This window comes from Nerophis ophidion, linkage group LG19 (assembly GCF_033978795.1).
Source record: "Nerophis ophidion isolate RoL-2023_Sa linkage group LG19, RoL_Noph_v1.0, whole genome shotgun sequence".
Taxonomy (NCBI): domain Eukaryota; kingdom Metazoa; phylum Chordata; class Actinopteri; order Syngnathiformes; family Syngnathidae; genus Nerophis; species Nerophis ophidion.
This window is the reverse complement of record NC_084629.1, coordinates 20,442,928-20,459,547: the sequence shown is the minus strand read 5'-3', so window position 1 is coordinate 20,459,547 and position 16,620 is coordinate 20,442,928. Positions and strand designations below refer to the sequence as shown.

General features: G+C 40.1%; 1 protein-coding gene across 3 annotated transcripts in view; it reads left to right on the top strand.

The window, feature by feature from the left end:
- LOC133538157 (tubulin monoglutamylase TTLL4-like) overlaps positions 1 to 13,758 on the top strand; it is a 42,002-nt gene extending 28,244 nt beyond the window's left edge. For 2 of the 3 annotated variants that reach the window (XM_061879515.1, XM_061879516.1), the window contains exons 14-21: positions 2,481 to 2,579; positions 2,647 to 2,781; positions 2,842 to 2,970; positions 3,045 to 3,141; positions 3,281 to 3,491; positions 8,138 to 8,205; positions 8,282 to 8,352; positions 8,427 to 13,758. In XM_061879515.1, the coding sequence (XP_061735499.1) occupies positions 2,481 to 2,579; positions 2,647 to 2,781; positions 2,842 to 2,970; positions 3,045 to 3,141; positions 3,281 to 3,491; positions 8,138 to 8,205; positions 8,282 to 8,352; positions 8,427 to 8,580 (964 nt within the window). In that variant the 3' untranslated portion in view covers positions 8,581 to 13,758. The remainder of the gene's footprint in view (positions 1 to 2,480; positions 2,580 to 2,646; positions 2,782 to 2,841; positions 2,971 to 3,044; positions 3,142 to 3,280; positions 3,492 to 8,137; positions 8,206 to 8,281; positions 8,353 to 8,426) is intronic. The other variant, XR_009802937.1, reaches the window with a different exon arrangement.
- Positions 13,759 to 16,620: the final 2,862 nt, after the last annotated feature.

The window sequence follows — 16,620 nt, the reverse complement described above, 5'->3', positions numbered from 1 at the left end:
TTCAATTCTATTTTACACAAAAAGCTCACACTGGTGGTAAAATAAGTGTAAAAGGTAAATAGCTGAATTAACAGTTAAAGCTGAATTGTATTATTTTTATATTGATATTATTTAAATTAATTGCTATTATTACATTATTGTTTATTTTTTACAAATTTATATCCATTTTTTTTTTAAACTATTTTTATAGTTAAGTTTTGGCGGTACAATAAATACTCATGTCTTAAAATGAACGAATAATCTTGTAATTAATTGTAATTACAATATTAATCAAAAATAATCATACAGCCCTAGCAGATAGACTGTGATTGTCTTGTTGTTTTTGCCATTTCTGGAAATTACTTTCTTCAAGGTTCCGTGGGTCATTAAAAAGCATTGAAGTTATTAAATGGATTTAGCAAAAATTAATGCCTAAATGGCATTAAAAACATTAAATACAATGTCTAGAGGAATTAAAATAATTTAATACAATTATAGGCCTTTGGCCGAGTCGATTAGTGAATTATTGGAATGATAAATGAAAATGAACTTGATAAATTGCTACATCTGTGTCTCTTATCTTTGTCTATGGCTTCAATCAATCAATCAATCCATCCAGCCATCAATCCATCAATCAATCAATCCCATCCATCCATCCATCCATCCATCCATCAATCCATCAAGTTTATTCACAATATCATTTTACAAATTACTACGGTAGTGAATATCCATCTAAAGATAGTGGTAAGTGAAAGGGTCCCCCAGATAAGTTAGAAGCAGCTTTTGGCAGGGGCCCCAGGGGTCAGTATATGCATGGAATGCTGAGACATGGTGGCAAGCACAAAAACACGATATGACAAACACAAAATAGGAGCACAAAAGCAAGCATACACGTACATGCATGCATTTAACCAAGCACAACCCAAGTAGTGAACCCCGAAGCCACATGTGACAATGCTAATCCTCTAAAGGAGCACCAGCCATTCACATGAGGCATTAGAGATAGGTGGTTAATAGTTATGATTGCAGTTTCTTTTTGCAAAATAGATGCAAGAGGTCTCACTCTGCATCGCTCTCATGTTTATTTGCCAGTACAATTAAATGAGCAGAGTAAAGCCTCTTGTCAGTCATCTCATCCACAATCTTTGTTTTAGTACGGGCAGAAGGGACCGCTAGCTATCACACACAGAATACACAGACATCCCTTCGCTAGTGAAAAGCACTGCTGAGTAACAAAAGTTAGGAGGAAAAAAAGGTGAAGCTAAACGTCCGTGTGTGGGAATATTTAATCTTTGAACTGAGTGAGCTACACAAGCCCTTTAGCATGAACGAACGAGCAAGTTTGCCGTGACAAAAAAGACAACAAAACAAACCACCTAGCACAGTTTTTCCAACTGAGGGAAAGAAACTGCACTTTAAGATGCAATTTTTAGCTAACAGAGAGTCTGATATTTTTAGGTTTGTTTTACTTATTTTGGATCATTAAGGGTTTGACCTTCCATTCATCATGGTAAAAAAATAGTAAAGTAATGATAAATGTTTATTACTTCTGTGATGACTTTAAAGTTTTGTAATCAAGCAGCTAAAATGCGCCAATATGGATAAATGTTGAGGTAGTGTTTTAAGTTAAAGTTAAAGTATCAATGATTGTCACACACACTTGGTGGGGTGGGCGGGGAGGGGTTTGGGGGGGGAATCTTTTTTTTATTTTAATTTTTTTGTCGTGAAAAAGGGACATTTTTGTCATGAAAAGCGGAGGTTTTTGTGGTTGGTGCACTAATTGTATGTGTATATTGTGTTTTTTATGTTGATTTAATAAATATATATATATATATTTTGTATTTATTTAAAAAAAATGTTTAATAAAAATGAATAAAAAAATTATTCTGTGGCCCGGTACCAATCGGGCCACGGCCCGGTGGTTGGGGACCACTGCTCTAACCACTAGGCCACTGAGTAGGTGTACATGTTTTCCATCATGCTTTGTAACAGATTTAAATAAGTATAATTTAGAATTTTTTTTTTAAATTAAAATAAGAAATCATAACATCCACAATGTTCAGTGAGCAGGTTATGTGTGACCATTTGTGTTGACCTTTGTTAGTTTCTTTTTTTTTCACCATGACTAGGGAAGCTTGTTTGGGTCGTGTCATAAAAGTAAATGCTGTGCTGGTATCTCCAAGCACTTCCAAGAGTCATTGATCGTATTTACTCACATTGTCCACAAGATGGCTGCAAATATGTAGCATTCAGAGACTGTCTGGTGTTTAAGAATAAATTCAACGCACTCTACGATGATTTCTCACGGGCCAAATTGAAGACACTGGCAAGCCGTAGTTTGGACACCCATAAGCTTTTGACCGTGTGTAACGAACTGCAGTAGGACATGGGCATTACATTTGTTTTAAATTGCATGAAAAATAATTAATTAGATTTGCTGATACCTACAGAAACCCTGTTCTGATTGGTGTACGTGTGGACTTACTGCATGCATGTTTTAGGACTTTGAAGGCTTTGTGGCAGTATCTCGGCTCCAGGGGAGTCAACACCACCTTAATTTGGGAGAAGATTAAAGACATAGTCATCAAAACCATCATTGCGTAAGAGAGTTATGCTTTCGAAAGATGCTTTCTGTGCCGGAGTTTACTGTCTCATGTGTGTCGTCAGGTCAGAACCATACGTGAACTCCCTGCTCAAGATGCACGTGCGGACACCTTACAGCTGTCACGAGCTGTTCGGCTTCGATGTTATGCTGGACGAGAACCTCAAACCCTGGATCCTGGAAGTCAACATTTCGCCCAGGTGAGACGCCGCGTGTATGTTGTCCCCCCCCCCCGGTCGGTTAATGTGTTTTTGTTTTAGCCTCCATTCCAACACAGCGCTGGATGTTGCCGTAAAGGGCCAAATGGTCCGCGACCTCCTGAACCTGGCGGGTTTTCGGGTTCCTCAGCAAGACATCTCCAGTGGCAGCACGTCCAGCACCAACAGCAGGTAGGAAGAGAGTGTGTGGTCCACTTGTGGAAATGAACATGCATGTTGCTGATTGTGTGTTACCGCACGTGTAGTCTGTGTGGTGGCACCAGAGAGACCACCCATCCGGAGGTCTCGGTTGATGAGAAGGTCAAACGAGCTTTTTACCTCAAAAAGCGCTTTGCTGACCAGGTACACAAACACTCAATGACTGAAAGGTTGAGGGATTGCTATTAATTGTAATTCACCAACATCACCACTTGGTGTAGCGACTACCCTAACAATATATTATGCAGCTACTCGGTTATGCTCACTATTGGTAATACTTCAGGCCTTCCTGGCGACGGTGTTGGACATCATGACCCCCTCCGACGTACGCGTGCTCGCCGAGTCCGAGGATGAGTTAAGCCGCTGCGGGGAGTTTGAGCGCATTTTCCCCTCACCCTCGGCGTCTCGCTACCTGCGCTTCTTCGAGTGTCCGCGCTACCTCAACATGGTGCTGGACCAGTGGGAGCGGAAGTACTGGAAGAACAGGAGTAAAGGTTTGTCATTTTATGCGTTTCACTTGATATTCATTCCAATAATTTTAACTAATAGTTTAAAGCAGGGGTGCCCACACTTTTTCTGCAGGCGAACTACTTTTCAATTGACCAAGTTGAGGGGATCTACCTCATTCATTTTTATAATTTATATTAATTTTTTTATGAAAGGGATGTTTTTGTTAACAAGTTAAAGGTTTAATGATAATAAAACATGTTTAGCACGTAGATTCCTTTCTTTCACAAAGAGAAGAATACACAGTCAAGAAAATAAGTATGTAAACACCCTGCTATTTTGCAAGTTCTCCCACTTAGAAATCATGGAAGGGTCTGAAATTTTCACGGTAGGTGCATGTCCACTGTATGAGAGATAACCTAAAAAGAAAAATCCAGAAATCACAATCTATGATTTTTTTAACAATTTATTTGTGTGGTACAGCTGAAAATAAGTATTTGAACACCTGTCTATCAGCTAGAATTCTGACCCTCAAAGACCTGTTAGTCCGCTTTTAAAAGTCCTCCTCCACTCCACTGTATTATCCTGAATCAGATGCACCTGTGTGAGGTCGTCAGCTGCATAAAGACACCTGTCCACCCCATACAATCAGTAAGACTTAAACATTCAGCAAGGCTACAAGTAAAGAGCTGTCCAAAGACACCGGAGACAAAATTGTCCAACTCCACAAGAATGGAAAACGCTACGGAGAAATTGCCAAGCAGCTTGGTTAAAAAAGGTCCACTGTTGGAGCAATCATTAAAAAATGGAAAAAGTTAAACATGACGGTCAATCTCAATCGGATTGTCTCAATGATGCTAAGAAAGGTGAGGAATCAGCCCAGGACTACACGGCAGGACTTGGTCAATGACCTGAAAAGAGCTGGGACTACTGTTTCCATGGTCACTGTTGGTAATACAATAAGACGTCATGGTTTGAAATCATGCATGGCACGGACGGTTCCCCTGCTTAAACCAGCAATATGTTAAGGCCCGTCTTTAGTTTGCCAATGACCATTTGGATGATCCAGAGGAGTCATGGGAGAAAGTTTTGTGGACAGATGAGACCAAAATTGACCTTTTTGGTCATAATTCCACTATGCGTGTTTGGAGGAAGAAGAATGATGCGTACCATCCCAAGAACACCATCCCTACTGTAAAGCATGGGGGTGGTAGCATCATGCTTTGGTTTTTTTTTTTGCTCATGGTACAGGACTACTGTACTGTATTAAGGAGAGGATGACTGCAGCCATGTATTGTGAGATTTTGGCCAAAAACCTCTTTCCCTCAGGCAGATCATTGAAGATGAGTCGTGGCTGGATCTTCCAACATGACAATGACCCAAAGCACACAGCCAGGAAAACCAAGAAGTGGCTTCGTAAGAACCATATCAAGGTTCTGGAGTGGCCTAGCCAGTCTCCAGATCAAAATCCAATTGAAAATCTTTGGATGGAGATGAAAGTCTGTGTTACTCAGCGACAGCCCAGAAACCTGACTGATCTAGAGAAGATCTGTGTGGAGGAGTGGGCCAAAATCCCTCCTGCAGTCTGTGCAAATCTGGTGAAGAACTACAGGAAACGTTTGACCTCTGTAATTGCAAACAAAGGCTACTCTACCAAATATTAATGTTGGTGTTCAAATACTTATTTTCAGCTTTATTACACAAATAAATTGTTAAAAAAATCATAGATGGTGATTTCTGTTTTTTTTTTTTTTTAGGTTATTTCTCGTACAGTGGACATGCACCTACCGTGAAAATTTCAGACCCCTCCATGATTTCTAAGTGGGAGAACTTGCAAAATAAAAGGGTGTTCAAATACTTATTTTCTTCACTGTAAGTTAAGGTATTACCTGATTCTGATGACTTGCATTGATTGGAATTATAGAGTAGTGCTGATAACATCCAAATGGAGGAGAAAAAAAAATCCTCCTTTCTGTCCAATACCACATGAAAGTGGTTATTTTTTGGCATCTTATTTGTCCAGCTTCCATACTCCTTTTTATACACTTTACAACAAATACATTGGCGGCTTGCTAGTTTGTGCATGCCAGCTTTCTGAGACACTTTTTTTGTTAGCACAGGCAGGATGAAGCAGGGCTTTTATTGTGAAGACAGAAACTGGGCAGTCGGTCTTTAGATTTTTGATGGCAGGTATGGCGCGAGAGTCTGTTGAAATAAAAAGTGTTTCTCGCCTGCCTGTCGGTCAATTTCTCTTAATAATGATTTGGCAGCATCTAGCGTCATCTCACAAGACCCTCGGGTGCCGTTAATGTCAATCAAGTGACAAAAGTGACGTCTTGGTGAAGATTGATGATTACTCATTTTAAGGACTATTTTTTTAATGTCTGGCTGGCAATGAATTGACACACCCTCCACGATCGACCGTTAGCTCGCCATCGACATAATGGGCACCCCTGGTTTAAAGGCTGTAAATAACTTGTCTTATCTTGATTGATATCAGATATTCAAATCAAATAAAACTTTATTTATACAACACTTTTCTTACACAGACAAGTAGCAACACAAAGTGATTCACACAACTAAAGAAAGAAGAGAAGGAAAAACAAACCGTGCATCTGGAACGTATTCACAGCACTTCACTTTTTCACATTTTGTCATGTTACAGCCCTATTCCAAAATGGAATACATTAATTTTTGTCTTCAAAATTCAACCCAGAATACCCGATAATGACAATGTGAAAAGTTATTTTTTTAATTTGCAGATTTAGTAAAAATAACAAATCTAATGTACTCACAGCCTTTATTCAATACTTTGTCGATTCACCTTTGGCAGCAACTATAGCCTCAAGACTTTTTAAATACAATGCCACGAGCTTGGCACACCTATCTCTGGGCAGTTTCGCCCATTCCTCTTTGCAGCACCTCTCAGGTTGGATGGGAAGCATTGGTTTTCCTCTAGGATGTCTCTCTAAATTGCTGCATTCATCTTTCCCTCTACCCTGACTAGTCTCACAGTTCCTGGTGCTGAAAACCATCCCCACAGCATGATTCTGCCACCACCATGCTTCAATGTAGGGATGGTATTGGCCTGGTGATGAGCAGTGCCTGGTTTCCTCCAAACATGACACCTGGCATTCACACCGAAGATTTCTATCTTTGTCTCATCAGACCAGAGCATTTTGTTTCTCACGGTCTTTCAGGTGCATTATCGCAAAGTTTTTAGTAAGAAATGGCCACTCTACCATACTGGTTTATTGCTGCAGAGATGGTTGTCCTTCTAGAAGGTTATTCTTTCTCCACAGAGGAATGCTGCAGCTATGACAGAGTGACAATCAGGTTCTTGGTCACCGGCCTCACTAGACTAAGATGAATCAATGTACAGAGACATCCTGGATGAAAACACTTCCCATCCAACCTGATGGAGTTTGAGATGTGCTGCAAAGAGGAAAGTTAGTGCCCAAACATAGGTGTCCCAAGCTTATGGCATTGTATTGCAGCCAAAGGTGCATCAAAGGCTCTAAACACTTATGTACATGTACATTTTTTAGATCAATTTGCAAATGAAAAAAAAAAAAAACATCACCTTGTGAATATGGGGTATTGTCTGTAGAATTTTGAGGACAAGAATAAATGTTTTCCATTTTAGAATAAGGAATAATAGCAAAATGTGGAAAAAGTGAAGCGCTTTGAATACTTGTTATAGACTACGTGCTCTGTTAATACAAACGTACACACACAGCGCTATTGACAACACCAAAACAAAACATGGCATGGCACTGAAGATTGAGGGAAAAAAGCCACCTCTGAGGGGTCCACACTGGAGAATAACTAAAATTAACGCCATCTAAAAAATAGTATGACATTTATTATAAAATATATGTAAAAATCAATCAAAGTATTTATACAGCCCTTAATTACAAGTGTCTCAAAGGGCTGCTCAAGCCACCGGGACATCCTCGACTTAGATCCCACATTAGGGCAAAAAAAAACTCAACCGAATTGGATAGATGTGGAATAATAATATATTATTACGTTATCAAAAACATAAGCCGTAATAATAGCAAAAAATAAAATAGAGAATGAATGACACAATATAAATAGAATAAAGAAGTTAATCAGTAGGAAATATTGGTCATATTTCAGCATCTTAAACAAATATCAGATGCATCTGATAATTGCATCTAAAATATTTTACATAAGTTCAGATGCAAGCAGTCCTGCAGTGCTTTTATTTGTGCAAAGCTGGACAGCCAGTCGACATCTAAATGTCCTCCATTAAGCACACAAGGTTTGTCTCTTTTTCTATTTTAGTTGAGTCATTCACAAAATGTAAACATGGTAGGCTATAGGTTACTGGCAGATGGACGCTACGCAACAGTTTAACACACAAGTTTGTCATACAAACAGTATTGTGGTCTAAAATACCTGTAGCACATTTGTCGATATAAGCAGGGGAGAACATGCAAACTCCACACAGAAAGATCCCGAGCCCAGGATCGAACCCAGGACCTTTATCCCACCGTGCTGCTACAATGTAAATAGTCATGAAAATAAAGAAAACCCATTGAATGAGAAGGTGTGTCCATTGCCAACCATAACCAAGCGGCTATCCTGGTCGTCTGCAGTCATGAAACAGAATTTGTAGATGTCAAAAGCAGCACATGCAGAGGTAAAGAAGTTGTTTTATGTGCAGGTGTCAATCAGCTCACGACTTTGTGCCAGAAAAGAGTTCATCTGGGTACCAGTGATCCTGCTCATTTGGTAAAAAAAACAACACAAGCATCTTTATTGTTTTAAGTCTGAATTATTTAACCTGATCGTGAATATGTCCAACTAGTGGTCCAAGTGTAGCAACATTTCCAAGTTTGACCACCACAGAGAAGAACCCGTCAACCCACCCAGACCCAGGTGTGAATTTAGAGCTCATCTATTACCAGATGCAAACACTGCAATGGAAATGTAACGTCTTGTCGTCCTTCCAGGGTGGTGGTCATCCATCAGCACCAGATGGATCAAGCCGACACGGACAACGGTTCGGACGAGGACGCCTTGGTTCCCAGCCCGCCCGTCTCACAGTCAAGTCCCTGGTCTAGTGGCAGCAGCAGTGCCTGCGCCAGTCCTCAGCCCAGCCTGTGAGGACTGTACCCACCACATACACACACCAAGCTAAGGGTTTTATCCCACGCCCTACCCGAAAGAGCAAGCAAGATCTCACAATTGCAACTGGTCCTCTAGAGCTACAGATCGATGGCAGCTAAATGTTTCATAGTCTTTTACAAAATATAGAAATTTGGATTCTTATGGGGAAAACTAATTAATTGAACGAGCCAAAATGTGAGTCAGTTATACAGTGAAACCTACTGCATTGTGTTACTGTAATGGTGTCATGTGTATGAGAAATACTTTTTGGTGGCAGTGATGTAGATTTGCTCTGGTGCTTCCAAAAAACACAGGGCCCACTTCTGTAGAACATCAACACTGCCACAACATGGCTTTCTGGAGTTGTCAAACACTTGTGCTTGAAAGGCCTTAAAACTATTGTAAAACCTCACTTAGACATGACTTACTGTGTCCAAGCTATGTTGAGGCCACGCCCAGCAGTCTACAGTATAGATTTCTTAGTATCTGACACACTCTGATGCAAATACCTTGTCACCGTGCTTAGTGCAACCATATCAAATCAAATCTACGGTGGAATGGATCGACCGCAAATCATGATTTTAACCTTTTCTGTGTTTAAGAGAAATTGTTTACATTTGAAGTGATTTCCTGACCATGTTCAAGAAGGCGAGCAACAGACCTTAACTTAATAATCAAGTTGCCTTCAGCCTCATAAACTACGACCTCTGGAAACGCTGTTCAATTCTGTCAGGAGTTCTTAAGAAGTTTGTTGAAAGCTGCTAAAGGTTTCCAATGGACAACCTCATGGACTTGTTCAGAACCCAGGATGTTCAAGACTCATTCTTGTTTATGGATGCTGCTCTTATAGTCCTTGACCAGAACCAGCTACAGATCGAGCACTTCACCTTTTGACCTGTTGCTGGTCCTCATAGGGAGCACCCTTAGACTTGACAGGTCTTACCACACTTGGGTACATGTGACACAAAACCTGAGTATTTTGTTGTGTGTGGACACTACTGAAGTGTTCAACTGCTCACTTTTGGAGCCTTAGGCCACCACTGGTTTTAGTAAAACTTAATAGTAGTTTATTTTCATAGGATTGTGCAAAAAGTACAGACCCCTTTTTTAAGAGGTGGCATTAATATAGAATCCTAAGGACAGACATTCTGTGTACCAGACATCAGTCTGTCAAACAGATGGACACAAAAATGATGGCTCATGTTTTATTCATTGTTTTCAATGTAGTGGTAATTAATCCTTGATGGAGTTGAACCAAGTTGCATCCTAGATCTATGTGGCCAGCAGGTGAGAGTCCAGCCTTGGCGGAGGTTTACCAAAATACATTCTAGATCTAAGAATGTGGTCATAAGGTGACCGATCAGCCTTGGCGGAGGTCTACCAAGGGACTTCCTAGATCTATATGGTCATTTGGTGACAGTTCAGCCTCGGTGAAGGTCTGCCAAGTGACAGTCTGGATCTATATGGTAATTTGGTGACAGTTCAGCTTTGGTGAAAGTCAGTCAAGTGACATACTAGATCTATATGGTCATTTGATGACAGTTAAACCTTGACGGAGGTCCACCAAGTGACACTCTAGATCTATAGGGTAGTTTGGTGACAGTTCAGCCTTAGTGGTGGTCTACCAAGACACATTGTAGAGCTACAGTATATGGTAATTTGTTGACAGCCTTGGTGGAGATCTACCAATGAGCATTCTAAATCTTTATAGTCATTTGGTGACAGTTCAATCTCGGCAAGGGTCTGCTAAGTGATATTCTAGATCTATATGGTTATTTGGTAACAGTATAGCCTTGACGGAGGTCTACCAATGGACATCCTAGATAAACAGTAGATAGTCCATTGGTGACTGTTCAGCCTTAAAGTGGTTTACAGAGTGACATCTTAAAATTATATGGTCATTTGATAATGGTTCAGCTTTGAAGGAGATCTACCAAGAGACATTCTAGAACTATAAGGTTAATTGGTGACCGGTCACCCCTGACAGATGTCGACCAATAGACATCTTTGATCTGTAAGGTCATTTGCTGACAAGTTCTACCAAGATTTAGATTACATCTACAAGGTAATTTGGTGGCTGTTCAGCCTTGACAAAGGTCTACCAAAATACATCTGAGCTCTAAAAGGGCATTTGGTGACTGTTCAGCCTTGACAAAGATCTACCAATAGACATCCTATTGCTGTACGGTAGTTTGGTGACAGTTCAGCCTTGGTGGTGGTCTACCAAGACACATTTTAGAGCTACAGTATATGGCAATTTGGTGACAGCCTCGGCGGAGATCTATCAATGAGCTTTCTAAATCTATATATTCATTTGGTGACAGTTCATTCTCGGCAAAGGTCTGCTAAGTGGCATTCTAGATCTATATGGTCATGTGGTAACAGTTCAGCCTTGACAGAGGTCTACAATGAACATCCTAGACATATAGTAGATAGTCCATTGGTGACTGTTCAGCCTTGATGAGGTTTACTGAGTGACATCTTAAAATTATATGGTAATTTGATAACTTCAGCCTTGAAGGAGGTCTACCAAGAGACATTCGAGATCTATAATGTAATTTGGTGACCATTCAGTCTTGACTGAGGTCTACCAATAAACATCCTAGATCTATATGGTCATTTAGTGACTGTTCAGCTTTGGCAGAGGTCCACCAACAGACATCCTAGACTTTTAGGTTAATTGGTGACCATTCAGCTTTGACAGAGGTCTACCAATAGACATCTTTGATCTGTAAGTTCATTTGCTGACCATTCAGCCTCGACGGAGTTCTACCAAGAGTCAGCTCACATCTACAAGGCCATTTGGTGACCGTTCAGCCTTGATTGAGGTCTACCAATAGACTTACATCTATGTGGTAATTTAGTGACTGTTCAGCCTTGACAGAGGTGTACCAAGAGACATCCTAGATCTGTAAGGTCATTTGGTGACTGTTCAGCCTTGACAAAGCTGTGCCAATAGGCATTCTAGCGCTATAAGGTCATTTGGTGACTGTTCAGCCATGACAAAGGTCTACCAAAAGAGATCCTATATCTATATGGTCATTTGGTGATCGTTCAGCCTTGATTGCGGTCTACAAAGAGTCATCCTACACCTATATGGTCATAAGGTGACAGTTCAGCCTTGGCGAAGGTCTGCCAAGTGACATTCTAGGTCTATATGGTCATTTGGTGACAGTTCACCCTGGGTGAAGGTCTGCCAAGTGACATTCTAGATTTATATGGTCATTTGGTGACAATTCAGCCTTGACAGAAATCTACCAAGAGATATTCTAATGCTATTAGGTCATTTGGTGATAGTTAAGCCATGACGGAGGTCTACCAAGTGACAGTTCGGCCTTGGTGGTGGTCTACAAACCTACATTGTAGATCTACGTATATGGTAGTTTAGTGACAGCCTTGGCGGAGATCTTTCAATGAGCATTCTAAATCTATGTATTCATTTGGTGACAGTTCAATCTCGGCAAAGGTCTGCTAAGTGACATTCTTGATATATATGGTCATTTGGTAACAGTTCAGCCTTGACGGAGCTCTACCAATGACCATCCTAGATATAGAGGAGATAGTCCATTGGTGTCTGTTCAGCCTTGATGAGGTTTACCGAGTGCCATCTTAAAACTATAAGGTCTTTTGATTACGGTTCAGCCATGAAGTAGGTCCACAAAGAGACATTTTAGATCTATAATGTAATTTGGTGACCATTCAGTCTTAACAGAGGTCAACCAATACTCATCCTGGAACTATATGGTTGACTGTTCAGCCTTGATAGAGGTCTACCAATAGACATCCTACATCTGTATAGTCATTTGGTGACTGTTCAGCCTTGACAAAGGTCTGCCAATAGACATCCTAGATCTATTTGGTCATTTTGTGACAGTTCACCCTGGGTGAAGGTCTGCCAAGTGACATTCTAGATCTATATGGTCATTTGGTGACAATTCAGCCTTGACAGAAATCTACCAAGAGATATTCTAATGCTATTAGGTCATTTGGTGATAGTTAAGCCATGACGGAGGTCTACCAAGTGACACTCTGGTAGTTTGGTGACAGTTCAGCCTTGGTGGTGGTCTACAAACCTACATTGTAGATCTACGTATATGGTAATTTAGTGACCGCCTTGGCGGAGATCTATCAATGAGCATTCTAAATCTATGTATTCATTTAGTGACAGTTCAATCTCGGCAAAGGTCTGCTAAGTGACATTCTAGATCTATATGGTCATTTGGTAACAGTTCAGCCTTGACGGAGGTCTACCAATGACCATCCTAGATATAGAGGAGATAGTCCATTGGTGTCTGTTAAGCCTTGATGAGGTTTACCGAGTGCCATCTTAAAACTATAAGGTCTTTTGATAACGGTTCAGCCTTGAAGGAGGTCTACAAAGAGACATTTTAGATCTATAATGTAATTTGGTGACATTCAGTCTTAATAGAGGTCAACCAGTCTTGACGAAGGTCTACCAATAGACATCCTAGATCTATATGGTCATTTGGTGATCGTTCAGCCTTGATTGAGGTCTACCAAGAGTCATCCTACATCAAAATGTCCATGAGGTGACAGTTCAGCCTTGGTAGAGGTCTACTTCGCGATACATGTAGCATTTATAAAAATAACAAAACTAATGGTGGCCTAAGACCTTTTAGCGTAGTACCAAGTGTTGCATACTTGCGTACTGCTAACGTAGCATGGCCGTGTCCATCAATGTGCCTTGATTGGATTAGTAGAACTATTAAATCTACCTCTCCTTTTTAAACTTGATTCAAGAATCATAAACCACCCATGCAGATTATTTATCAACCATTTAAAAGTTGGCTTCCTGCGAAACTCACAATGTTGTCAACACTCAATTTCAAGAGTTACATTATTATGCTGCTGTTCGGGGATAAAAAAAAACAAGTGTGAATTTTTCCCAACATAACTGAAGTGTAAAACACATTGTATTTTTTTTTTTTTACTAATGTGGCAAATGAGCTTGAAAATGTTGCTCAGGATAACACTTTGGAAATAAAAGTTACTCTCCCAACTCCTCAATGTTTACTTATATTGAATGATTGTGATGTCCCGCAAGAAGAGGGACTGGCGTGCAGAGTGGTCAACAGGATGTGGTTGTAAACTATTCATATCTGAGTGGCAGGCCATGTATTAATAGTAGGATGCAATAAAGCAGCTGTGACTCTCCCTCTGTTTACTGTACACACTATTTACCTCTTGCTTGCTCATGTGTTGTAATTTACAGGTGTATTATAAGGTAAGGCGCTTCTCATGTACGAAACCCAAAACCAGTGAAGTTGGCACATTGTGTAAATGGTAAATTAAAAACAGAATACAATGATATGCAAATCCTTTTCAACTTCTATTCAATTGAATGGACTGCAAAGACAATATATCTATTGTTTGAACTGAGAAACGTAACTTTTTTTTTGCAAATAATCATTAACTTAGAATTTAATGGCAGCAACACATTGCAAAAAAGTTGTCACGGGCATTTTTACCGCTGTTTTACATGGCCTTTCCTTTTAACAACACTCAGTAAACGTTTGGGAACTGGGGAGACCAATTTTGAAGCTTTTCAGGTGGAATTATTTCACATTCTTTATGTTCTTCTTAAGTTTTTCAACAGTCCGGGGTCTCCGTTGTGGTATTTGACGCTTCGTAATACGCCACACATTTTCAATGGGAGACCGGTCTGGACTACAGGCAGGCCAGTCTAGTACCTGCACTCTTTTACTACAGGGCCACGCTGTAGTAACACGTGCAGAATGTGGCTTGGCATTCATTCATTTTCTACCGCTTGTCCCTTTTGGGGTCGCGGGGGGTGTTAGAGCCTATCTCAGCTGCATTCGGGCGGAAGGTGGTGTACGCCCTGGACAAGTCGCCACCTCATCACAGGGCCAACACAGATAGACAACATTCACACTCAAATTCACACACTAGGGCCAATTTAGTGTTGCCAATCAACCTATCCACAGGTGCATGTCTTTGGAGGTGGGAGGAAGCCCATGCAGTCACGGGGAGAACATGCAAACTCCACACAGAAAGAGCCCGGGATTGAACTCAGGACCTTCGTATTGTGAGGTACATGCACTAACACCTGTTCCACCGTGCTGCCCATATAAATAAAACAATAATAAATTATTAAAAACATAGCATTGCGAGAATATTAGTACTAATAGCATAGAAAAAAGAGAAAATAACAATAAATATGAATACTGGCAGTATATTTTTTTAAATAGCATTACAACCTGTACAGTATTTCCCCGTTTAGTACAGATTTAGCTTCAAAATAAAAGTATGGCAGTGTTGACCTGAATTGTACCACATTTTGCTGAAATGAGCAGGGAGAAAGACCTTGCTTGGATGGCAAAATATGTTGCTCCAAAAAATATATATACCTTTCAGCATTAATGGTGCCTTCACAGATGTGTAAGTTACCCATGCCTTGGGCACTAATACACCCCCATACATCACAGTTGCTGGCTTTTGAACGTTGCGCCTATAACAGTGCGGATGGTTCTTTCCTCTTTGGTCCAGAAGACACGAGGTCTACAGTTTCCCAAAAAAATTTAAAATGTGGACTCATCAGACCACAGAACACTTTTCCACTTTGCATCAGTCCATCTTAGATGAGCTCGGGCCCAGCGAAGAGTTTCTGAGTGTTGTTGATGAATGGTTTTGGCTTTGCATAGTAGAAATTTAACTTGCACTTACAGATGCAGTAACTGGCAGTAGTTTTCTGAAGTGTTCCTGAGCGCATGTGGTGATATCCTTTACACACTGATGTCGCTTTTTGATGCAGTACCGCCTGACGGATCGAAGGTCACTTACATGCAGTGATTTCTCCAGATTCTCTGAACCTTTTGACGATATTACAGACCGTAGATGGTAAAAATGCCTAAATTCTTTGCAATAGCTCGTTGGGTTGTTGTTCTTAAACTGTTGGACAATTTGCTCACGCATTTGTTCACAAAGTGGTGACCCTCGCCCCATCCTTATCTGTGAATGACTGAGCATTTCATGGAAGCTGCTTTTATACTCAATCATGGCACCCACTTGTTCCCAATTAGCCTGTTCACCTGTGGGATGTTCCAAATAAGTGTTTGATGAGCATTCCTCAACTTTCTCAGTCTTATTTTTCCACTTATATTATTTGCAAATATTTGCAAATATTTGCAAAACATTACGTTTACCAGTTCAAATGTTAAATACTGTATCTTGTCTTTGATATCTGATCAATTAAATGTAGATTGAAAAGGATTTGCAAATCATTGTAGTCTGTTTGTATTTACAATTTACACAACGTGCTAACTTCACTGGTTTTGGGTATTGTAGGTCTAACCTACTTACAGTTTCACCTTGTCAAATGACATGAAAGCATGTGTTAATCACAAATATTACTATTAAGGCTGATTACAAAAATACATGCAAAATAAAAGACCCAAAATGCAGAGGACAAATTTCACCACACCTAGTGTGTGTGTGACAATCATTGGTACTTTAACTTAACTAAAGAGTGAACACAAAATGTAATTACATAAAACCATGTAGTGCTACTATAAAAATATTCAAATGTATTAATTAATATTTCTTGTATATACTTGTTTCCGAATTAAACTTTCAATAAACAAAATTGAAGTACAAATGAAAATACATCTTCACAACTTGAGTTATAATTTATGCGCTTAAGGCACTTCTCTACTTTAGCTCCAGGCTTCTTCTGTTCGATATTGTCATTACTGGCTCAAGTGGTGGAAATGCGTATTACACTGAGTATCCGTGATAAAAAGGCTATCTTTAATGCGAGGGCTGTATTGTAAATATTTAATGGATAGTTTTCCTGTTTGTACTTAAAGTTGCTGAAATAAATCCTTCATTGCAGTCCAATCCCTGCCAATGTTTTTCTGAAGGTGTCGGTGAGCTTCTGTTTTGGAAGCCATTAGATGGTGTAAGTGGTCCTAATGTGTATACCCTGCCTGTTTTAGCTGCCCTCCTTTGCCCTGTTCTCACCTCCTCCCCTTCTCATGCACTGAATGCCGCAGGCCT